The sequence below is a fragment of the Fukomys damarensis genome, unplaced genomic scaffold (assembly GCF_012274545.1).
Source record: "Fukomys damarensis isolate Sample0158 unplaced genomic scaffold, DMR_v1.0_HiC HiC_scaffold_21, whole genome shotgun sequence".
NCBI classification, from domain to species: Eukaryota; Metazoa; Chordata; class Mammalia; order Rodentia; family Bathyergidae; genus Fukomys; species Fukomys damarensis.
Genome location: NW_022900933.1, coordinates 32,309,450 through 32,333,255, shown reverse-complemented (window position 1 = coordinate 32,333,255; position 23,806 = coordinate 32,309,450). Strand labels below are relative to the sequence as shown.

The window sequence follows — 23,806 nt, the reverse complement described above, 5'->3', positions numbered from 1 at the left end:
CTCTCTCTCTCTCACACATACACACACACACACACACACACACACACACACACATCTCAGAGTGATGGTTCTTATTGTACTATGGAAAGTACTATGTGGTTACTGAATCAGAACTCAAACACGGGAAAGTTAATAGGGCACAGGAGAGGAGCCACAAAGCACATGCAGTGTAGGAGCAGGGCAGGGAAGGGCATGACAGCCCGTGGGTCCTGGATGAGCGCAGTGGGAAGTGGCATCAAGGGACAGCTTGCCCTGCAGAGCCCGGGGAAAGCTAGGTTCGGGTGCTTGAAGATGGGTCATTGGTGCAGGAGGGAGGATGAGGAAGGATGGAAGTCCCTGAGCCAGCTCTGCCTGGAAGCAGGTGTGGCTTGGAACATCGTGTTATGCTGGAGGAGCCTCGGCAGAAATTTAAGTTTTGAATTCTTGAGGCCAGAAGTCCAAGACAAAAATGCCAGTGGGCCTGGTTTACTCCAAGGCCTCTCTCCTTGGCTACAGATGGTTCTTTTCCTGCTGTCTTTCAAGGGTCTTCCTGATGTGTACCTGTGTCCTAACCTCCTCTGACAAGGACACCAATCTTATTGGACGAGTGTCACCCCAGTGACCCCGTTTTATTTTAGCTACCTCATTAAAGAGCCCATCTCCCAGTGCAGTGCCATTCTGAGGCTTTGGGTTGGAATACAGTTCAGCCCGCCACAGGAAGGTATGCAGGGTCAGGTTGGGAAGCCTGGGCACAGTCCCAGAGCTGAGGCTGCCTCAGGACAGAGAGCTCTAGGAAGAGAGCCAGGAGTCTGTAGCCCTGTGTAGCCTGTTAGGTAGTAGGGAGGTGAGCAGGGTGCCAGGGATCAAGAGGAGATGGTTGTGGGTAAGGGTCCCAGAGAGCTTCCTGGATTAACCAAGTCCAGCAGCACTTAGGGGCAGCTGGGGAAAAGCCCTGACTCTGGGGCCACTGTGGCAGTGCCACTCCTGGCATGCCCAGGAGGATAGGCCAGGAGGCTGGGGTATTGGGTGGGCAGGGTGTCTGGAGGGCTGTGTGTACCCAGAGGCAGGGCTGGCTTTGATGCTGCAGATGCCTGTTAGTGTGGCATCCCCACACCAGCCTGGGCCTGTGCAAGGACTCGGTGAGAACCTAGACCCTGTTAGCCTATTCCTTTCCTGTGCCTGCAACTCAAGGGGCTCTTCACTGCACTTTGTGCATAAGGCTGTTTCCTGCTATAGAGGGGAGTGGCTCAATAAAGCAGAACTGAGCCAGCTGAATGTAGTGGGTGCCCTGGGCCCAGTGCCAACTGCTTTTAGATGAACCCCCCACCCCGACCTGGATGGTTGGAGCCTAGGAAGCACATTCCTCTGTTCACTTATTTGCTTGGATACAGGCCTGTCTTCATGAGTCTGTGTCTGCCTGAAATCTCAGGGGACCCAAGGCTCCCCTTTGAGGCTGGAGGCTTGCATAGGTTGAAACTTTCACCTCCTCCCAGGCCTCTCCCAGGTGCACTTCAGAGGAACATCCTGGCCCACAGCTCCAGCCTTGGCAGCTGTGCTTTAGTGCTAAGCTCTCCTAGGGGTGGAAACTGCTCTGCTGGCTGGAAATCTCAGTTGCCCGTGCCCCTGGCGCTGCCTCCAGCATCCAGAGCTCAGCCTGGACCCGCTGTCTTTCCCTCTGCCCCACCTCACTCCTGGTAGCTCCTGGGAGCCCAGAGCCTCCTTCTGTGTGCCCCTGAACACACAGGAGGCCCTGCCTCCTGCCCCAGTGGCGAGCTTTTTTCTCTCTGGCCTTTCAGGCTCCATAGCACTTCCTCCCCTCCTGTCCCATCCCCACCCACTTCTACCCATCCAGAGCCCAGCACCCAAAGGCTGCAATGGCAAACCCAGAGCCAGGGAAGCTTCTGGAACTTGCTTCCAGGCCCATAGGCTTTGCTGATGTGTTCTGTGTGTGCCTTGCCCGGAGCCCTCTGCACCTGCCTCCATGTCTTTGTGCCTCACCCCCTGTCCCCAGGGTGACCACAGATAGGGGCTGTTCATGTTGTCCATCCTCCCCATGTCACCAAAGCCTGACCTGTGTTTCTGAAGATGTTACCACCAGGGCTGGGGACAGGATGGGCAGGACCACTTGTTCTTGGTGCCGCAGCAAGGTTCTTTGGACCTTTTGAGACATGGTGTGACAAGAACCATGAATGTCAGAAACCCCCTATCTGGGAACTTGGCCCAGGGGAAGTGAGTCATGAATGCAAAATCACGATGGAGAAAAGTTGGTGCCAATTTACCTATCTTGTTGTTAGAGGAAATGTTGCCAGTCAAGTGGCCAGGGGATACAGAATTATAGGAGAGCCAGAAGTGAGGCTGGAAATAAAAAGCAAGATAAGCAGCCGAGCGTGGTGGTACACACCTGTAATCCCAGCACTTGGGAGGCTGAGGCAGGAGGATTGCTGTGAGTTCAAGACCAGCCTGGGCTACTTAATGAGTTCCAGGTCAGTCTCAACTACATAGTGAGAACCTGTCTCAAAAACAAAATAAAACAAAACAAAAAAAAACTAGATAAGGAAGACTGGCAAGGGTGAGGCTCTCTGCCCCAGGAGACTAGATGTGTACCAGTGGCCAGGATTCAGACTCTGCCCACTCCCCCGTGGAATGCTCAGCTGGGCACTTGCTTCTGCCGGGCCTCCTGCAGCACATTTGCAGGCCCAGAACACTAGACTTAGCACTTTAGGTTTCAGCGCACGGCCATTTACTCCTGGGTAAAAGTCAGCCTGGCCACCTTCAAAACTGCATCTTCAAGCACCTGCCTCCCCTTCCTTCCTCCCCACTTTGTTGTCCTCTGTGTCCACCTGCTTGTCATTGGTCCTTCTGTTTTCTTACCAGTTCTGGGGCAGTGCCATCATCATGAGAGCAAGGTCACTTGGCAGTGATGTGACTCAGGTGCTGGTGATTGTCCCGACTGCTAATCACTCGTGTGTAGCCTTGAACTGGGCTCTTCCCCTCGCCAAGGGCACTCAGCTTCATGTTCTCTGGCCTGGGGTGACAGAGGGAAGCCCGGAGCGTTGCCATTTCTCTGGCCTGATGTTAACAGCTCTTGGGAGAACACAACCCACCATCTAACCAAAAAAGCCTCTTTCCACCTCCTATCCAGAAATAAAGATGACAGATACATCAGCAGCAGTAGCCTTTTCCTGGAACCAGAAATAGCCTCCTGGGCTCCCAGCACTGATTTACCCAGTCTGTCTTGTCTCCCTTCACTCGGGGGCCCATGGGAGTGGGAGGAGCATCTGCTGTCATCGTCCCTCAGGCGAGCAGGCCTGGCTATCTGCTGATACCAAGTGCTAGGGTTGTACCTGGGTTCCCTCTGGCCAGTGAAGGCAGCTACAGCTCTGGCCCTGATGCTGCAAGGTGAGGTTTGTCGCCGGCCTCCCCCTTAGCTAGGTGGCCTCTACATCCACCTGCTCATCCCAAAGGCCTGGGTCCAGGTACACATTCTGATGTCAGTGTTTTGGGCCTTGGCTGGTGTTCCCCTTCCTGGAAGGTGCTTCTCCAGATGCACGGCCCATGGGCTTGCTCTCCTTATCTCTGCTCAGAGAAAGGCCCTTCCCCATCCTGTTGTCCATGTTGTACACCCACCTCTACTGACACCCAGCACTCCTCCAGTGTGTACTTTGTTTCCTTGTTCTCCTGCATACCCTTCTGCATCTGGTTTATTGTCTGGGTTCCTTTGACTGGAACATGAACTCCACATAGCAAGGGTGTCCGTTTTATTTATTGCTATATCCCTGGTCCTCAGAGTCTAGTAGACACAAAACACATTCTTTTGTTGGTGGCAAATGGTTGTTAGAACCAAGATAACACCAGTAGTAGTGTCTGATTCACTGGGATGTCTGAGGCCTGCCAGGACCATTTGGGCTTCAGGTTGCCAGAAACCAGCTCAAGCAGCACAGGCACTGTGGGTTGTACCCAGAGGCAGAGCTGGGCCAGGCTCAGGCCCCAAGCCTGGAGTGGTCTGTGGCCCAGGTGGGGACAGATCTTCTCCAGGCTGCCTCCACCCAAGGCTGGTTCCTTTGGAGTTGACAGCTGGAGCCTAAGCTTGGAATAGGAGTCCTGCCCAGTGTTACCTCCCAAGACTAGGAATAGGGCAGGCAGCCAATGGTGTCTGCAGCTCCGGATGTGGGCAGCCAGCTCCAGATTAGGATACATGACGATGTGGATGCGTGTCCTTTTCTCAGCCCATTTAGGCATAGCAGAGCCTGAGATTTCAGAAAGGTGGGGTGTGTGGGCTGGTGTTAGATATGGCCCACACATTAGAAATGTGTCTTCTTGGAGTTCTGCTGAACTCCAGATATCCAAGGTGTCCCTTTTCTGACTTCTCTTTGGACTCCTGAGGTGTGACACAGAACTGTGCACATTTGCTGGGAGGACTGAAGTAAATGCTGAACGTAAAGCTCTTATTTAGCCTGGATTCTCAGGGAGAGCAGATACCTGTTTCCTTCCCTTTTTCTTTTTGGGTGCCAGGGATTGAACTCTGGACCTTTCACTTTAGTGGCAGGCAGTGGCACCACTGAGCTAAATTCCTGGCCCTTTTTCTTTTTTTGATTAGTATAAAAAATGTATGGGGGCTTGAATTCTTCCATATCCTCAGTGTCTTAGTTATTTTTATTTTTGCTGAGGCAAAATACCCAGCACCAAAAAATAAAGGAGGAGAGGTTTATTTAGCTCACAGTCCGTAGTGATTTCAGTCCATAATTGGCTGGCTCCAAGGTGGGCTGGATGGCAAACAGGCATCACAGAGGAGAGGCAACGTGGCGCACACACCATAGCAAAGGCAACAAGGGAGCCTTAACAGCCTTCTTTTTGCCTCTTTTATTTTATCCAGACTACTGGCCTTAGGGCGGTGCCAGACCAATCAGTGGACTGGTTTAGTAATCACACACCCTCAATCCCAGCATCTATACTCTAGATTCAGCCACCACTGAAAAAGCCACCTATGACCGCATGAGGCTTTGGGGGACACCTAGGCACAAACCATAACACCCAACAATACTTACTATTGCCTGTGTTTTGTTATGGCCTCTCTAATGGGTATGAGGTAGTATTCATCATGGTTTTGATTTGGTTTTTGATCTGTGACTTATTTGCTAATGATATTGAGCATCTTGTCATGTGCTTATTGGCCATTTTTGTCTTATTTTGTGGACTGTCTCTTCATATTCTTTGCCCATTTTTAATTGGGTTGTCTTTTATTGTTTAGTTGGTCGTTGTATATTCTGGGTACTAGATTGTTACCAGATACAGTGGTGCCTCAGTTCACAAGCTTTATTCATCCCACCATGCTGGGAAAGACGGCCACATTTGTGTTCTTGCGGGACAGGGCCGTGGTCTTGTTTGTCACCCGGTACAGAGTTCACAAACTAAAACAAGATTTTGCCAAACACTTCTCCTTGTGAACCATATTGTTCACAAACAAAAGCATTTGTGAGCCAAGGTACCACTGTGTATGATTTATAACTGTTTTCCCTTTTCTCTGAGTTGTCTTTTCATTTTCTTTATCATACCCTATTAAGCACAAAAGCTTTTTTAATGTTATTTTATTTACTTTTACTCTGGTTGTCTGTTCTTTTAGTATCATAACTTAGAAACCATTATCTCTTCAAAGGTCATAAAGATTCATGCCTAGCTTTTTTCTAAGAGGTTTGTAGCTTTTAGTTTGTGCAATTAGTTCATGACCCATTTTGAATTAATTTGTATATAATGTAAGGTAGATGTCTAGCTTCATTTATTTACATGTTGACAGCCAGTTGTCCTAGCATCATATATTGAAAAGGATATTCTTTTCCCCATTGAATGATCTTGGTACCTATATAGAAAATCAGTAGGTATGTAGGTTTACCTCTAGATTCTCCAGGCAATTCTGTTGACCTGTTTTTCTGTCTTTGTGCCAGTACCACATTTTCTCAGTCACTGTAGCTTTGTAGTAAATTTTGAAGTGAGGAAGCACAAGTCTTTCACTGTGTTGATTTTCAAGATGCTTTGGCTCTTCTGGGTCCCTTGTTGTGTTAGTTACTTTGCTCTCATTGCTGAGACAAAATACCTGACACCCAAAACTGAAGGAGAAAGGCTTATTTGGCTTACACTTTGTAGAGGTTTCAGTCCATAATCGACTGGCTCTGTGGCAGGGTGGCAGAGAGACAACAGTTCATGGTGATGGAAGCAGCACAAAGCAACACGAGGCCTTAAGAGAGTCTCCCTGCTCCTGTTACCTTATCCAGGGTACTGGGGTTAGGTAGAGCCAAACCAAACAGTATTCCGGTTTAGTAATCACATGCCCTTAATGCCAGCATCCACACTCTAGATTCAGCGTCTCTGAAAAAGCCTATGGCCACACAAGGCTCTTGGGGGACATCTAGACACAAGCCATAACACTTGCATTTTAAAGAATTTTAGGACCAGCCTGTTAATTCCTGAAAAAAGAATGCTGAGATTTTCAGTATTGCATTGAGTTTGTAGATCATCTTGGGAAAATTGACAGTTTAACAATATTAAATCTCCTGCTTACAGTATGTGTTTCCACTTATTGACATTTTCTTTAATTTCTGTCAATATTTTGTAATTTGCAGTGTTTAAGTCTTAATGTTCATTTGTTAAACTTTTTTCTAAGAATTTTATCCTTTTTGATGCCTTTGGGAATGGAATGATTTACTTAATGTTACATTTGGACTGTTCATTGCTGCAGTATAGAAATACAGTTGCTTTTCCCATGTTGATCTTGTATCCTGCAACCTTGTTGAACTCATTTATTATTACCTTATCAGTTTGGGGGTTTGTGTGGGTATTGTGGGTCCCTTGGGTTTTCTATATACCAGATCATATTATGTGCAAATAGATGTAGTTTTACTTTTTTATTTACAATCTGGATGCTTTTTATTTCATTTTTCTTGCTTAATGGCCCTGGCTAGAACCTCCAGTATGGTGTTAAAGAGAAGTGACAAGAACAATCATCCTGTCTCATTCCTGATCTTAGGGGAAAAGTATCCAGGCTTTTGCTGTAAATTTGATGTTATCTTTCGGTATGGGCTTTTGTAGATGTCTTTATTAGATTTAGAAATTCCTTTCTATTCTTAGTTGGTAAGTGTTTTTACCATGAAAGGGTAATGGGTTTTATCAAAGGCTTTCCCTGCATGTGCTGAGATGATCATGTGGTTTTTGTCCTTCACATTAGGTCCTCCCTTATTTATGGGGCATGTGTTCAAGACCCTTAGTGGATGTCTGAAACTTTGGGTAGTACCAAATTCTGTGTTTATGGTGTGTGTGTGTGTGTTTTTACCCTGTACCTACATGCCTATGATAAAGTTCAATTTATAGGGTCAGGAGTGTGGTTCAGTGGTAGAGCACTTGCCTATTGTGTGCAAGGCCTTGGGTTCCATCCTTGGCACTATCAAAAACAAATTTTAATTATAAAGTAGGCAGCGTAAGAGATAAATGACAATTGTATACTAGGACGTTTGCATAATAGGACAACATACGTCAGTGAAATTGCCAGCATCCCTGATGTTGCACTTTGCAGCTGTTATTAAATAAAAGCTCCTTGAACACAAGCATTGTTCTGACAGCGGCAACACAATGTGGCAGTTGACTACTGGGTGGCTGATATCCTGGCAGGGTGCACAGTGTGAACATGCTGCACAAGGGGGCGATTGAGGTGTGCCCTGGGCGGAAGGAAGGGCACAGTGAGAGATTTCACCGCCCTACTCGGAATGAGTAGGAAAAAACTTAGGAGTTTTTTATTTCTGGCATTTTACATTTAAAAATCTTTGGACCGCAGCTCATGGTAGGGAACTGAACCTGCGGATAGCCAGTTGTAGGTAAAGGGGCGGAGTGTTGCATGGACTGATTTCCATAATCTGAAGCTGCTGTTGCATTGAGACAGAGGGGCACGCTCTTAGTCCTCGATCCCACCACTGACCACTGCATAACCCTGAGCGGGAGCTTTTCCTCTGCACCAGCTTCCTCGTTATAAAATGGGGTGGTGGTGGTGCTTCCTCATTGGGTTCTTCGAGGGGTTCAGGTGAGTGACAGTGTTTGGCACAGAACCGTGCAACTTATGGACATGATGGCATCATTGGTAAATGTGTGAAGGAGCCACAGTGGGGAGATGGCACGGTCGGGGGGCATTGAAATATGAAAAGTTAAACTCTGAAGCCAGGCTGGCTCACCTTTTCTGGAAACTGGCGGGGGGGAGGCTGACCTCTGGGCCCCTAACAGCCACATCTTCCTGGGAGAGGGTGCGGGCCACATCCTGGGCCACAGGTGGGACCCCAGCCCGCCAAGCCAGGTGAGCTCCCATCCAAAGCCTCTTATTGCCGAGTCCTACACCTTGTTCAGACCTGAGCATCCATTCCCCAGGCAGCAGGACTTCAAGGGCTGATGTCTGCAGCAAGGAGACTTTGCCCAGTTTCCCAGCCCCCCGCAGCTTCCTGCCCAGGCGGACTCTGGGACCCTTGTGTGGACAGAGCACTGGTGCCCACCCCTCCTCCCCACTTGATTCTCCTGACTTCTGTTTTGCTGGCTGCCAGGGAGGCCTGGCTCCTTGTTCTGGCTCTGTGGACCATGGTGTGACCTTTGGCAACACTGCCCTTGGCCCCTTTCTGGTTCTGTGCCTCTAGACATTGTCACAGTGCATTAAGGATGAAAAGAGCCCCGGGCAGAGGCTCAAGGGGATGCTGACTCCCAGGGCCCACAAGGAATCTCTGCAACCCCAAAATGTTGTGCCTCCTTGGAGTTTGAGCTCTGCCTGCTGGAGAGAGGTGAGGAGGGAGGAAAAGCACTTTAATATGCCCGGTGCAGTTCATGGTGTGGGTGTTTACAAGCTAATGAGGCTGGATCCTGCTCGGTTTAATGTGCTGACCTCCTGGCCAGCCAAGTAGCTGGAAGCTCTGGGGACAGTGCTTTGCTGGTTTGCTTTTGGTTTGGTTTCCAAATTTGTGGGTGGCAGGCCGCCACTGCCTCACTAAAACCCAGCCCTTCCCTGCCCCTGGATCCAGAAGTACAGGGTGGTCCCACCTCCTGGGAGCTTGTGGTCTTTTTTGAGAAGGGGACTGTGACAGGGGTCAGTAATAACAAACGAGTCATTGAATAATCAGTAGAGAGATTGAAAACACATTTTGTTATCCCACCAACAATCCGCTTTGCCCTTTATCAGTGCCTGGCCACAGGAACATCAGGATGGTGTCAGAAGCTCAGCCCCCAGGGCTTTTCGGAAAATCCAGCACAGCTTTAAGATCCAGTGTGAGCACTGGGTAGGCACCAGCAACACAAGGCAGGGGTGGTCCGGCCTGGAGTTTGGCCACCTGAGAGACACAGGCAGCAGGAGTTTGGAGGCAGTGACCGTCACAGGCCCCGCAGGGAGCCCTGCAGGCAAGGATGCTGTCACCAAGGGCAGGATTTTTCACCTGTCTGACCCATTTCTTCCTTGTGGGATGAGTTTGCAGGCTGTAAAAGCGACAATGTACAAAGTGGGGTCAGCACAGTGCAGACATGTGTGATATCGTTTTGTAGTTATCATTAAGCTGAAATGTCTTATGGTGGAAAAGCATTGAGCTAGGAAAACTCAATAGAGTAGTAAGTTGAAAATCAGGTTTCAAAATGGGACCCTACTGGACAGCTGTGGGTCAGCATATTTTGTATTTTAAATGAAGGCTGAAAAGAAGGGAGAAGTATTGGTAATAATGTGAATATGCACATTTTCTACTCTTCCATGCTCTTCAAATTTTCCAATTAGTACATAACATTTTTATAATTACAGAACTGTTACTAGCATTCACACACACACAATGCCTCAGCCCCAGGGGTGCAGAGGCAGGTATGGGGGCGGGCCCTGCGGCAGGACGCTGACCCGACCTCTCTCCCACTCTAGATGACAGGATCTGCTCTCCGCCCTTCATGGAGCTCACGAGTCTGTGCGGGGATGACACCATGAGGCTGCTGGAGCAGAATGGCCTGGCTTTCCCCTTCAGTAAGTACTGCGGGCAGCACCACTGGTGTGGGCTATTGACGGACCTCAGGATTTGAACTTGCCTGAGGATGGGCAGGTGCTGGGGTGGCCTGGGATCCCACCCCCACCTCCTCTATTGATTGGGTCCCTGGGGTGTGGGCCGAAGATGTCCTTCCTGCCTGGCCTAGGCACACCTGTCACATTACTCTGGTACAGACGCAGTTTGCCCTCAGTGCATCTTGGCAGCTCCCCCACCCATTCATGCCCATTTGCTGGGTCAGGCCAAATGAGTGAGGGTCCTGCTAATTCCAGTCTGCTTGTCTTTTCCTCCCACAGTTTGCAAAACCCGAGTGGCCCATGGTACCAACTCTCATGAGGTGAGTAGAAGACTCCACTGTCCTTGTCCCTGCTTCTCGCACTGCCGTCCCAATCCTGGCAGCCCTTTATGTCTCCCCGAGAACCCTGAGCTCCATGGCCAGAGCCACACCTGCGGCTGCGCCCAGTCCTGCTCTGTTCTCCGCTTCCCAGGCTCTGCGGGAGTCAGCAGAGGAAACTGTCCTGCCAGGTCTGAGCCCTGCTGTGGGGGGCAGAGAATCCCTACAGAGACCACCCAGGAGAATGAGAGAGAACACTGCAGGGCGAGAGGAGGCTCCCTTGGGTCTCTGCTGTCCCCCAGCCCCCAGGAAGCCCACCAGGACATTGTATGTGGAGGGGACACCAGGTGGGCCTGGAGAGCCTGTCCTGGGCAGTCCACCCCTGGGAGTGCACCCAGCAAAGTGACTAGAACAGAAGCCCACCAGCTGCACCCTTCTGAGACTTGCGTTGTGCTCTTTAGCCCTGGCAAGTAGTTACGGGGCAGTGTCTATAAACACAGTGTTACTGGAGGGGGGCCGTGCCGTCACAGGGCTGGCGTTGCCTGTGGGAGGGAAATCGCTGCCCGCTGTAAAGGGCAGCCAGCTCCAGAGATCAGGAGCCCTGCAGCCCTCCAGGTGCACTTCATGACCGGACAGCATCCTGCTCCCTGTGTCTCTGTCGCTCCCGAGTTACCAGTCCTTGGTTTCCGGTACGAGTGTGAGTGCAGGCATTGGTGTGGGTAGAGCAGCTGCATCAAATCAGTCAGCCAGGAGGGGCCACACTTCTGAGCACAGGAGGCTTGAGGACTCAGCCTTGAAATTCACAGAACTGGGCCACTTGGGGTGTTCTGCATTGCCATCTGTGTGGCTCTGGGCAACTTACAGAGTCTTTCTGAGCATTTGTCCCACATTTATGAATGGGGAACCTAGCAGCTATTATGAAGGATAAGGCATTTCCTATAGGGGTAGCCGCAGCACATGGCCCAGGGGATTTTCCTGATAAGCTGTTAGGGAGCCAGCTGCCCCGGGGTGGGGACTGTGGTCCAGATGGGCTCTTCTTGGCCGGGCCCTGCTGGATCCTCAGGTGGGGCAGTGCCTCCAGGGAGACCATCTGCCCCAAGATGGACACCACCCACCCCAGCACTGGGCTGTCCTGGGCCAGCTGAACAGCCTCACCCGGCCTCACCCCCACTTTACAGTGTCCCCCACAGGCCGGGAAGTGCCGGGGGAGGGTGAGCGGCTCCAGTGTCGGATTCAGAGAGGGCAGAAGGTGGAGCTGCACACAAAGGGCTATGGGCAGGAGGGGCTCCCAGGCTGGGTCCTCACCGCCCAGCCTGCCCAGGGCCTCCCTCTGTCCCTCAAAGCCTAGCACTCCGCCCAGACCAGGACTGGTTTTGCCCCAGCACTGTGTCCATTTCAGGTCGTTGAACTGCTGGTGGGGAGTCTCTTTCCCTCTCTCCCTCTCCTCTTCTTCTTTTCCCTTTTCCCCTTGTAGAAATACTTAGCCTGAAGCTTGGAGCGCTCTGAAGCCACCCTGGGTGGCATGGCCTCTGTTCTACAGAGAGCAGAGTGGGGACCCTACCCTACCTGCATGTGCAGCCCGAGCCGTCTGACCCCAGAGCCCCTGGGCTCTTCCTCGTTCTCCCGGGGGCCTCTCCCGAGACAGCCTCCTCCAGCCCCACACACAGTGTCCCCGGGTTCCTGTCTGCCCCTGAGCACCAGGCACCTAGGCACAGTGTCCTGTGGTGCTGCTGTGAGGGATGGTGGCTGGCACAACAGCCAGCGGTCCAGGCCCTGTCGTCCCTGCTCAGCAGTCCTGGCTGCCGGGCCACGGTAGCTCCATCCTGGGTCCCTGAGGGATTAGCTCACCCCAGCACTCAGCTGGCTCAGTGGCCAGGCTCCTCCCCAGCCTCGGTCAGCAGGGAGGGTACCTTGCCTGCAGCTGCTCCTGCCCTCCCTGCCCCAGTCCCCTGCCATGTATTCTCCCCAGAGTCTGGGGACTGGGTACACAAGGCAGAACTCCCTCCGGCAGGTCCCTGAGCTCCTGAAGGCCTTAGCCTCCATCTGTAAGCCAGGAATGGTGAAGTGCCGTCTTGGAGGGGCTGTGTGAGGATGACACCATATAGTGCTAGAGTCTGGCGTGTCCCCAGGAGGTGGCTCTCACCTATGGGCTCCAGCTCTTGATCCGTGGCTTTGTGAAAGATACTGTAGGGTTGAGTAGCACACACCCTAAGGGTCCTGTTCCCTGGGACTTTGGTGTAAATAACACTCTTAGGAGTTGTGCCTTATGCAACCTACCCATCTCTACAACCCTGGGGTGTAGGGTTTCCTGGCCCCCTCAGCAAAAGTGAACTGACCCCCACATGTTCTTGCATTCTCCATGAGCCTCACACCATAGGGATAAGCCCTGGTGGGGAGCAGGGCTGCCCTGGACAGGTAACGCTGTGCTTTGTTGGGGGTGGTAGGCTGTGGACTCTACAGCCTTTTCCACTTGTCTCCCCAGATGGCCATCGTGTTCAACCAGGAAGGCCTGAGCGCCATCCAGCCACCCTGCGTGGTCCAGAACTTCATCAACCACAATGCTGTGCTCTACAAGGTGTTTGTGGTGGGCGAGTCCTACACCGTGGTCCAGAGGCCCTCCCTCAAGAACTTCTCTGCAGGCACATCAGGTATCTGCTCCTGTGTATTCCTGGGCTGTGCCAGATCTGGGGCACGGCTGTCCCTGAGCCCCGAGTTACTTCTGAAGGGGTGGCCTGGTGGCTCTGAGCTGTATGCAAATGGACCAGGACCCTGGCCACCAGGCATATGGGCTCCAGCTGGCAAAGCCATGCCCATCCTAGGCAGCACCTGGAGGCTTCCTGTCCATGCTGGCTCCTGGGACCTGCACAGCCCTGGGACTCAGAAGGAGCCCCGGCTGTCCCATAGCCGCTCGGGGAAGTGCAGAGCAGTGCTGAAGGTTCTGTCATGACCCTCTCCACTGTCATCTCCGTTTTCCAAATGGGTAGACTGAGCCCAAGTTTCGTGCACTCTGTTAGCAAGCAGAGCTGCTGGGGTACAAGGGTCCCTAGTACGGGACCTCAAGCAGGTTACAGTGGACACAGTCACTCCGTCCCTCACTGCCCCGAGGTGAGGACCTAGTCAGTGAATGTCTTGAATCAGTGGATCGGGGTCCTCAGTGTCCCTCAGAGGTCACACAGTGGTAGTATGTGCACCTCGCTGCTGTCGCCCCACCCCCAGCGCACTGCTTGCCTGGCACTCGTTGCCCTTGGCCATTACAAACCGACCCTAAGTCAAAGACCCCCTGGCGCGGGGCTGCTCTGAAGAGTGTTCTGGTGATTTCAGGGGCCAAATCTTTCGGAATCAGTTTTCTGGGAAGCACGGAGGCCCTTGGTTCCATCCCTAGCACTGCCCAAAGAAGAAAGTATGTCTTAGGCCATCTCCTTTCTTTTTTTATCCAGATCACTTCAGCTCTAAAAGAAATTCACCACCAGATCTTCTTTCTTATGCACACAGAAGTGTGTGTGTTTGCATTTTCCAACTTTTTCTTCTAGGTTGGAAAATGCCAGAGCCATGACCGTCAGGATCAGAACTCCTCATTCATGTCTTTTCTCTTGGCTGTTTGCTGATGCTAGGCCTTTCAGTGCAGCCCCAGGCCAAATAGTAGAGAAACACACATGAAAACTGAGTAACTAACTCCCAGCTGAATGATTCTGTGCCCGTGGTCTTTAGGGTGTGGTGCCAAAGAAGCAGCATGGGCTCCGGCTGTCACACGTGTCTTCATGTAACACAGCTGCAGCCCTTTACAGGTGAAAAGGGCACTCTGGGGCTCTGGTTCCTTTCTAGCCACCGTCCAACCTTCTGGCTCCAACAGCCACTGTGGCAGATCCCACAGCTTCCCGTTTCCATCCTGGGAGGTGGGGTCATTCAGGACCTAGGAGAGAGAGAAGGATTTCTCCACAACCACCATTGTCTCTTGATTGCCAGGTGGACTTTGTTTCCTATGCATCATCATCTCCAAGTCAGGGTGTGACTTCTAGAGCCTGTGCCATCTTGTTGATGCCTTGCCTGGAACCAAGCAAAGTCCTGATGAGGTGTTGGCACTGGCTGGTGCTGCTCCCCAGGATACGAGGGTCACATCCCTGGAGAGATCGGTGCCAGGTTAGACAGGCACCTCTTTCTGTGTGGTGGTTTTATTCCTCATCTTTACCTTGACCTTGAGGTCATGGCTTGTTGGGCTCCCAGATTTATGCGGGGTCTCCATTACACTCCTGTCCCGGGCCTGTTCTCCCTTAGGTACCTCTTACCACACAGAGCAGGGGTCAGCAGACTTTTCTGTAAAAGGCCATCCCAGTTACTTAATGCTGCTGTTGCAGAGCAAAAGCAGCTGTAGAGAGATGTAGACAAACAGGCGGGGGTGTGCTCCAAGGAAACTACTGTGCTTACAAGTGCAGATGTCCTGGCCTGCAGCCTGACTGAAGTGGGCCTTCAGCACCTCTTCCAGTCAATGAAATGCTGTTTTTACCACACCTGCCACCCTTGTTCCTTGTGCCAGGTGCTGGGGGTCTAGGCAGGGATCTGTCAGGCGAGTGTTGTGCCCTCATGAGCACGTATTCTAGCGGGAGAGATGCACAGGGAGGACATTACCAAAGAGCCAATTGTCATCTGAAACAGGAGGCTCCAGGGTAAACAGCACAGATCCAGGGACACCACCTCTTGAGGGAGCCTTTGGGAGGAGTGGCTGCAGGTTCAGGCCCCTCTGCAGAGGTGGGCTTTAATGCAACTGGAAGGCAATTCAGGTCACCCTTGGCAACACTGTGACATAGTGTCTCACTGACACCCCGAAGAGATAGGAGACAAGCAAGGCTGAAGACTGGCCACAGCTTGGGGCTGGGCAGCTGTGTTGCTGGGACACTGGGGCGCTGTTCCTCTGATTTACTCTGCTTTTGAATCTAGTTTTCTCACCACTGCTCATTATGCCTTTCCTTCTCTGCCCTCCCCTGTGGGGCACTGGTGGTGGCCCTTCTTTGACCCATGCTGTGTATGTCCTAGGACTGGACCAGGAACGGGCTGGCTGGGGCCCCCAAATCCAGGCTGCTCCCAGGACCAAGAGCCTCGTGTTGAGCTCAGGGAGTGAGGCCCTGGGCTGTAGAGGGATGGGGTGTCTTAAAGATCCCCAAGGAGCTGGGTGCCAGGACTCTGGGGGCTCGGACCACCATAGTCTCAGGTGACAGGCGATGAATAGAAGCTGCTGTCATGCCCCAAAACCCTGCTCTGGCTGCACTTAGAGAGATTTTGAGCCTGGGGCATCTGATGCCGCTGATCGCCCTGTGGCCAGAGCATGCCAGGCCAGTAGTGGGGATGGGGCTCCCCATGTGCGTCTGACCTTGCTTCAGGAAGTGCCTGGAGGCTGTGCTCTGTCCAGTCGAGTGGGTATACTAGGTGCCTGGTGCAGCTCCGTCCTTTCTTGGCACCAGCCAAGTGCCCGTGTGTTCTCTGGTGACTCTTGTGGGCTTCCTAGCCTCCCTGAACTTGGTTGGGTCCACCCACTGTTGGTGGCTTTCCATTGTCCCCCTGCTCTGCCAGTCTGGCCATTGATTTTGGGGACCTACAAGGGGCTGGGTCGGAAAGCACCCTGAACTTGGAGGAAGGCTAGGGATAAGGAGATGGGCCTGGCTGCAGAAGGCCAGAGCATCCCTGCCAGCTGGCCGACCAGCGTTGCCGCCCCAAAGGCTCCCTTGTGGCTGTCAAGTGCCCGGGAGTGGAGATTCGTGGAGCTGCTTGACAGAAATCCCGCAGGGTGTTTATTTTCCCCAGGCTCCTCCCCGGGAACGTCTCTCGTGCCCCCTGTCTGGACTGGCTCTGGTCGGAGCGACAGGAGGACTGCTGGGCATACCGGGGTGGCCCAGGGCCTCTGTGCCCCGCTAGCAGGAAGGATGCCAGGTACATCTCGGCGCCTGTCTGCTTGGCCTCTGCCCGAATCACTGCCTCATGCATGATTGTTTCGGTGCTATGGAGTCCTGGAACTTGGGGGTTGGGGGGTGGCAGCCCACGTGGGCTCCCCAGACCTGGCACGCAGGCCCTCAGCTGGGGTCCTTCCTGTCCTTAGGCTTCAGGACCTGTGTCCCAGGAACAATCCCTTTGTCCTAGGGGAGGGATCTGTGGTGCTCCCACCCAGTGTAGACTCCAGCAGGGACTGTTGGACTCCTAAGCAGGAGGGTCCCTGGCCGCTCTTGGGGCTGAGGGACACCAGGGGGTGGTGATAGAATTTGCCAGAATTCCTCCCTGGGCTTGTGGCTTTGTGATTCTTGCCTTCATGTGCCCTTGCTTTGGAGTGCTTGAGAGCATTCCTAGCTGACCAGCTGGCCCTACATCTCCCCAGAGCGACCTTGGTTAAATCAGCAAGGATGTGTGTTGAGGATAAATGAACACACTACCAACTTAACCGCCTCAGTGTCCCGGGGATTGGGATTTGTCTTTCTCTCCTGCACCTGAGTGGTGGGCATGGACGTGGGCATGGAGCAGGGACGTGGGCTGGAGGAGGCAGAGAGCGTCCTGGGGAAGACAGACCATTCTGGACACTTTCTTGGATGGATCCTCTGGAAGCCTGTGTTCTGGTTTCCTGTGTTTTCCCTTCATGGTGGGGAAACAGCAGAATCGTTTATAAGTGAAGCTCTTGCGCACCAGTGGCAGCCTGGCCTAAGAGCCCAGGGACTGGGAGGGGCTCTTCACACCCACATTGTCAGCTCCCACAAACCCTGTCAGCAATCGCTGCTGACTTAAGGCAGCCACCCTGTGTGAGGGAACCCCAGGAGTGGAGGACCTGTAAACCAGTGGTTTTTACCTGGGCGGAGAAATGGAAACGGCACACCCACCCACCCATGATGCAGCATCTGGTGGGGGTAGGGGTGCCCTGCCCAATGAGCCCTGGCTCTGCTGCCAGAAGCCTCCTTGGCTGGTGGCTGGGGTTGTGCTGCCCCCTGGTGTCCACTGGTGGAATCATGTCCCTACCTGGCTGTTCTAACTTAGCCTTGCTGTCTTGTGCTTTTGCAGACCGAGAGTCCATCTTCTTCAACAGCCACAATGTGTCAAAGCCGGAGTCCTCGTCAGTCCTCACTGAGGTAAGTCGCTTCTGTGTGGAGGCCTGGCTAAGGCTGCCTTCACCCGGGCCTGGTGTGGGCAGCTCTCTGGCTGGGCGGGGAGGGAAGGGCCTAGGGTTAGGGTAAGGCTTGGACACCTCTGCTGTACCCATGTGGCAAGTGTTATGCTGGGGCCTGTCCCAGCCCCGCTCCCCCAAGGTTGTGTCCATCTGCTGTTCTGGGGCTTTTCTTGTGTGTCCCCCCCCACTCACTGCTGAGGGCTGTAGCTGACCATGGTGCCCTGGCTGAGCTCCTCTGTGCCATCCGCTGGGGGCTGAGCCTGGCAGCGTTCGCTTGGTGTTTGTTTCTGGTTTGTTTGAAGAACCTGGTTCTATTTGTGCTGAGGATTAGACAGAGCATGACGTGGACCGGACCTGGAGGGACACCACCATCCTTCAGGGCGTTGATAGATGTCTGCGGGAACGAGTCAGAGAAGCTTTGGGAGTGACCAGATTTTAAAGAAAGCCTCTTGGGGCCTGGCCAAGCATGCTGTAGGATGGAGCAGGCACTTGTCTGTGCAGTGAGACCCTCAAGGGCTTCCTCCCTGCCAGGCATCTCCAAGCCCCATTCAGCCAGAAGGGAGCCAAGGTTTCACAGATCCGAGGAGCTGTCCCTGCCAATTTCCTGGCAGTGCAGGACTAGTTTCCCTTGAGACTATTAGCTAATGCCAAGAGGGACACTGAGGGCCATGAGTAGAGGAGCTCTGGAGGTCTGCCTCAGTTTCCTCATCTGAGAACAGTGAAGAGGTCAGCCTGGACACGGCTGGGTCCTTCCCCACTAGGGAGGCCTGCAGTTGTCCTGCCTTCCCCTCAACAACACATGACTGCTCCTCAAGATTCCTCTTGGGCTGGCCCTTGGAGGCAGAGGAAAGGGCCACTTCGTTGGTGCCTTCTTCTCTATGGGGGTGCCGGCCCCTCCCGGACACCCACAGGCCAGCCTGACACAGCCACTCTGTTCCAGGGATGGTGGCCTTGGGAGTACTGTGCAGGGATCTGCTGTCTTGGAGCCCACCTGTCCCAGTCATCGCCTTCAAGTTGGGCCCCGCTGCACTCCATCTTGCAGGCCCCCCCACCTCGTAACCTTTCAGAGCCAGTGTAGGACTCGTCAAGAGCAGCGACTTGGGTGGGGCCAAGGCTCGGCAGGTCCTGTCACCTTGCTGAACCTTGCTTTCCCTGCCCCAGAGGTGGCATAGGGTCCAGTGAGTTGCAGGTGGGAAGCACCCTCTGCCGGGGGTACAGTGAGTGCCCACTGTCGCCCTGATGGGGATGAGGGCCGTGTGGACAGCACACAGGGACACCTTCACTCCATTGCCTACTTCCCCAGAACACTATTACATCATTTATGTTTAATGCACTGACAGGATTTCCGTGCCTTTATCTTGTCCCTGGCCGGCTGTTTGGTTTTGTATAATCACATGGCTTCAGAAGGATTTCTAAGATTCCTTTACTGGGCTGAGAAAGAGCTTTTATAAACAACACATCAGGAGACTAACAGGGCAGCAGCTGCAGCAGCCTCACTGCCTGGCCCTGCCATGAGCCTGAAACACCAGCTCCTTTGATGCTCACCAGAATCTCGTGCCATGAGTGTTTTTATTAACCAATTCACTGGGGTGAGAAACCCATGTCCAGGACAGTTTGGTCACAACTCAGGCAGTGGGCAAGCCAGGACACCCTCTTGGGTCTCTGGATTGGTGAGGACCCAGGCCATGGGACCTACAGCCAAGCCGCTTCCTTGGGCCAAACCTCGGGCCCCGAGTGTCCCAGGAAGCTCTGCCAGGCTACCTCTGCTCCTGGGAAGGACTTACTTTCCCAGGTCAGACACGGGACCACTGGCTCATGGGCCAGTGGGCCCTGCCTGCCCCGCACTGCTGGACAGGTGGCACGAACCACAAGGCGGAGTCAGTGCCAGCTGTTGGTCCCTGCTCAGCACATGTCCATTTGAGGGGTAAAGACCATTTCATTTATCTCAGTGACCCAGGGCTCCATCCCCAACCCTCCTGTCCCAGCTTCACTTTTTAAAAAATTGAGATGAAATTCACACATGTAAAATTACCCACCTTAAAGTGAACAGTTCTGTGGCGATAAGTACTCTGGCCTGGACTACCCTGGGCCCGGGAGCCCTGGCTCTGTCCCCTCCATCACCAGCACCCAACAGCCATTGCTCTATGCCCGTGCCCGTGGATTTGCCCACTCGGGACACTGCATATTAATGGAATCAATCATATGACACGCAGCTCTCAGTGATGGCTTCTTTCCCTGGTGAGTTGTTTCCAAGGCCACCCACATTGCAGTGTGCTATGTATCAGAATCCTGATCCTTCCCAAGATAAAAGGTGTTCTGTGGAGCAGGTAGATACACCACAGTTTCTCTGTTCATCTATTGGCAGAAACTGGCTCACTCTCACCTTCGGCTTTTGTGAATGATGCTGCAGCTCAATGTCCAAGGGTCTGTTGGAGTCCTATTTCCAGCCCTTGTGTTTAAATTCAGGAGCACGGTTGCTGGGTCCCATGATAATTCTATGTTCAACTTTTTGACCCAGGTGCACTTTCATCAGAGCCACTTTGGCCCCTAAATCCACAACACCCAGAACTCCATATTTATTAGGCATTCAGTGTCCTGGCTGTCTTTAAAGCAACATGCTAGTCCCTGCCCTAAAATTCAGGTGTGACACCTCCTGCCAGCCAGGCCTGCAGTGTCCCGACCACATACCCCACCTCCTTATCCAGCAAGTCTGGGATAGAAGCTTCCTTGCTCCCATTTTCCAAATGGGCAAATGGAGACTTTTCCCTGCATCCGCAGAGCTGGGAAGTCACAGTCAAGGTTTGAATCCAAATCCCTTATCCCCAGTATGAAGGTCCACATCCATGAAGGCCGTGGCCAGGGAGCTGGGCCCAGATAAGATGTGCCTGTCCCAAGCTGCCTGGACTAGGGCAGGAAATGGGGGGGTTGCAGGGCAGAGTGGGAGAACGGGGCTGGGACAGCCCCGCCAGGCCCACAGAAGCTTCACTAAAAGCTGAACATGGACCTGGCAGCCAGATGGGAGCAGCAGCAAGTAGCGCCCTGGGAAAGGCCGTGTCATGTGGTGTAGCAGCGTCCTGCCCACTCCAATTCACAGCCTGCGGGAAGGAAGAGTGACCCACCTAAGAACCCTCACTGCGTGCCTTCGAGGCTCTGCCTGTGCCGGGTGAACGGGTTGGGCATCAGGATAGCCCTAGCCCTGCATCTCTGCCTTCCCCGTCTCCTGTGGCTTCTGTCTGTGTCTCCACTCTGCCCGCCCAGGCCTCCCCCTTTCCCTGTGCCCCAGGCCCTCCCCACCTTCAAGGCTCGGCTCAGCAGTGTCGGCTTCTCTGTGTCCTCTGGGTATGTGACATTGCACATCTCCTTCCTTCCTGTAAGAGGGTTGGGTTGGAGGCCGGAAAACCTAGAGCCAAGTCCTGGCTGTCCCTAACCCTCTCTGAGCCCTTTTCTGGTGTGTAAAATGCTGATGCTGATGCTGGCTTCTGGGCAGTGATGAGCACAAGCCCCTCGCTGAACAGTCTACTCTAGGGCTGCCTGACCCTCTGCGGGACCTGAGTAGGGCAGCCCTGGCTGCTCTGGAGTCTGGGGCAAGAGCTAGCCAGGCTGCCTGTGGCCTGCGTCCCGGCCTGGAGGAGGGCAGGGCTTGTGGCACCGGTGTGGGGTCCTTTGTGTGGTGTGGCCTGCACCCCACACCCGGCCTGATCTCTGTGTGTCCACAGCTGGACAGGATCGAGGGCGTGTTCGAGCGGCCCAGCGACGAGGTGATCCGGGAGCTGTCCCGGGCCCTGCGGCAGGCCCTGGGCGTGTCCCTGTTCGGGATCGACGTCATCATCAACAACCAGACGGGGCAGCATGCGGTCATCGACATCAACGCCTTCCCTGGTGAGCTCAGCCGCCTCGCAGAGCAGGGGCAGAGTAGCGAGCCGGGGGCAGCCACTCCCAGCTGCAGCTGCTTCCATCATGGTCCTGCAGGGCTGGGAGCCAGCGCTGGGCCCTGGCCCTAAGGGGGAGGCAGGACTAGGGCCCACGGGCCAAGCTGACTTCTGACCCCAACTCCCCACCTCAGAGCTCCAGGTCCATATCCTGTCCCTGCCTTTAGGGTCCGCGCTGGTTCAAGTCACCTAATGTTTCAGCCCCCCCTTGTTGTGCAAATGGAACCAACGCTTAGCACCCTGGAGCCCGGAGATGGTGTCATGGGGCTGGCTCCTGGCCCTGCTGGCTTCCCCTTCCACCCGGCCTCCCGTTCACTTGCAGGCTTCCACCCCACCCCGAAAGCAGAAAGCATATGCCACTTGGGCTGTCTTGGCCTCTGAGGCTTCTCTGGGACCAAAGCAGAGTGGTTGCTGGGGAACCTCTTAGGGGTTTCCTGGCAACCTGACTGGGTGTCCTTTGCTCATGCCCTGCCTGAATCTCTTTTGAGGCCCCTAGCAGCCTAGGCACCTGGGTTCTGGGTCTGCCCTGCCTTGCCCCTTAAGTCTGCCTCTGCCCCAGGGCCGACAGGGTACCCAGTCCCACAACAGGGCTACCAGGCATCATGTGGTATTCAAGGCTCATGCAGTTCCCAGCTGTGCCACTTAGGTGCTTTGTGACTTGGCCTCTCTATCATACTCTAAATGGGGCCATGGTGGTGCATGAGCCAAGGAAGGCAAAGCTCACAGCCCCGTAGCCAGTGCCCTGGGCACTTTATGAACCCGGGCGTGGACACCACAGTCACCACTGTCATCGCCAACAAACAGTCCTGCATCTGTGCCTGTAAAATAGGGACAGAGTTGTACAGTGCAGGCCAGAGAGACGCTGCCCACCGAGCAATTCTTTCAGGTTCCACAGTGCCCTGTTCCAACCTGCCAGTGCCACCCGGAGCTTGTGCAACCTGTTGGCACCAGGCTGTGTCGCTGGTGGTCACAGCTACGCTGGGGACCTGCTGTGGCTCCTTTTCAGGACATCCTTCCTGCCCTCCTCCTTGCTCTTTGGGCTCGGTACCAATTCTTACCCCTCCAAATTGGCCCAGGAAGGCAGGAGGTGCTGTCAGGGCAGATCTCTTTGGAGGTGGTTTGTTGGCAGTTGGCAGATCCTCCCCTGATGCTGCAAGCTTGGGTGTCTCCCAAGCGCTGTGTGGACATTCACATCCGCGTGGGGGCCATGAGCCTCATGGCCCCCGCAGTTTATAATCCAGACTCGCCGGCCCTGGCAGGAGGGTTTTTCGTGGTGTTTATCTCAGGTATTTCGCTACAATAGTGGAAAGTGGATGGACACACCCACCTGTGCTCTAGCTAATGGCTTATTTTGGCTTCTAGCTTTGAGTTTGGGTGCTGATCCCGGTGTCCCCATGTGTGGGGCAGAGGACTGCCTTACAGGTGTTCCAGGATGAGAAGGGAACAGAGTCAGATACTGCCCACATGCCAGCCCTCTCAGTGGTACCCAGGGTGTCTCTCCGAGTCCAGATGTGAAAGCTGAGATGCAGGTTGGATGCAGTGGAAAGGCTGACCAGTTCCTGCGGAGTCCAGTCGGTATTCAGCACGGGAGGGGTGGCCTTTGGCTCTGCCACCTCCACGCCTGTGCCTTGCCACATTGTGTAGGTCTGTCTGTAACAAAATATCGCCACAAAAGGACAGAAGGGTTATTTTAGCTTTTAGGTCTGAGTTTTAGGTCTGTGACTAGTTGGCCCCATTACTTTTGGACCTGACCAGCCAGCACATTGCCGGGGAGAAGCCCAGAACAGAGAAGGCTGTTCATTTAATGGCCAGAAATGAAAGAGAGAGGAGGGATCTGGGGGGCAAGGGCACGACTTCACTGATGCCACCTCTTCAAGGTCACACTCATGATGAGGCTCTGGACTGGAGCCAGGCTTAACGCATGGGCCATCGGGGACTCTTACCCAAACCACAGCAGGGGGTGGATGGGCAATTAAATGAGATGCGGAGACTATTCCCAGCGGGCCAGGGACAGGACAGGTTGTTTGCATCTGCTGAAGTCCTCAGCTTCCCACCCCTTGGGCACAGCCAGAGGTCACGGGACAGCCCTTTGGGGTCACATGCACCCAGCTTGATTCTGCCAGCCCCCCCCCCGAAAGCTGATCCTGGATTTCCCGTGGAAGTGGGACACTGCGAGGGCCCCTGGCTGCCTCCTCCCACCTCCTGTGCTGACCCCGGTGCCCTCTGTCTCTTCTACCCCAGGATATGAGGGCGTGAGCGAGTTCTTCACAGACCTGTTGAACCACATCGCCACTGTCCTGCAGGACCAGAGCACCGGCGTGGCTGCCTCGGGGGACGTGGCCCCGCTGAGGCACAGCAGGCTCCTGGCTGAGCAGGCGGGCAGCCTGGCAGGCGAGCGGAC

General features: G+C 53.9%; 1 protein-coding gene across 1 annotated transcript in view; it reads left to right on the top strand.

The window, feature by feature from the left end:
- Positions 1–23,806, top strand: part of Itpk1 (inositol-tetrakisphosphate 1-kinase) — a 146,415-nt gene that overhangs the window by 117,933 nt on the left and 4,676 nt on the right. The window contains exons 6-11 of the mRNA XM_033766732.1: positions 9,890–9,988; positions 10,304–10,344; positions 12,824–12,989; positions 17,371–17,438; positions 21,193–21,355; positions 23,647–23,800. Of these exons, the coding sequence (XP_033622623.1) occupies positions 9,890–9,988; positions 10,304–10,344; positions 12,824–12,989; positions 17,371–17,438; positions 21,193–21,355; positions 23,647–23,800 (691 nt within the window). The remainder of the gene's footprint in view (positions 1–9,889; positions 9,989–10,303; positions 10,345–12,823; positions 12,990–17,370; positions 17,439–21,192; positions 21,356–23,646; positions 23,801–23,806) is intronic.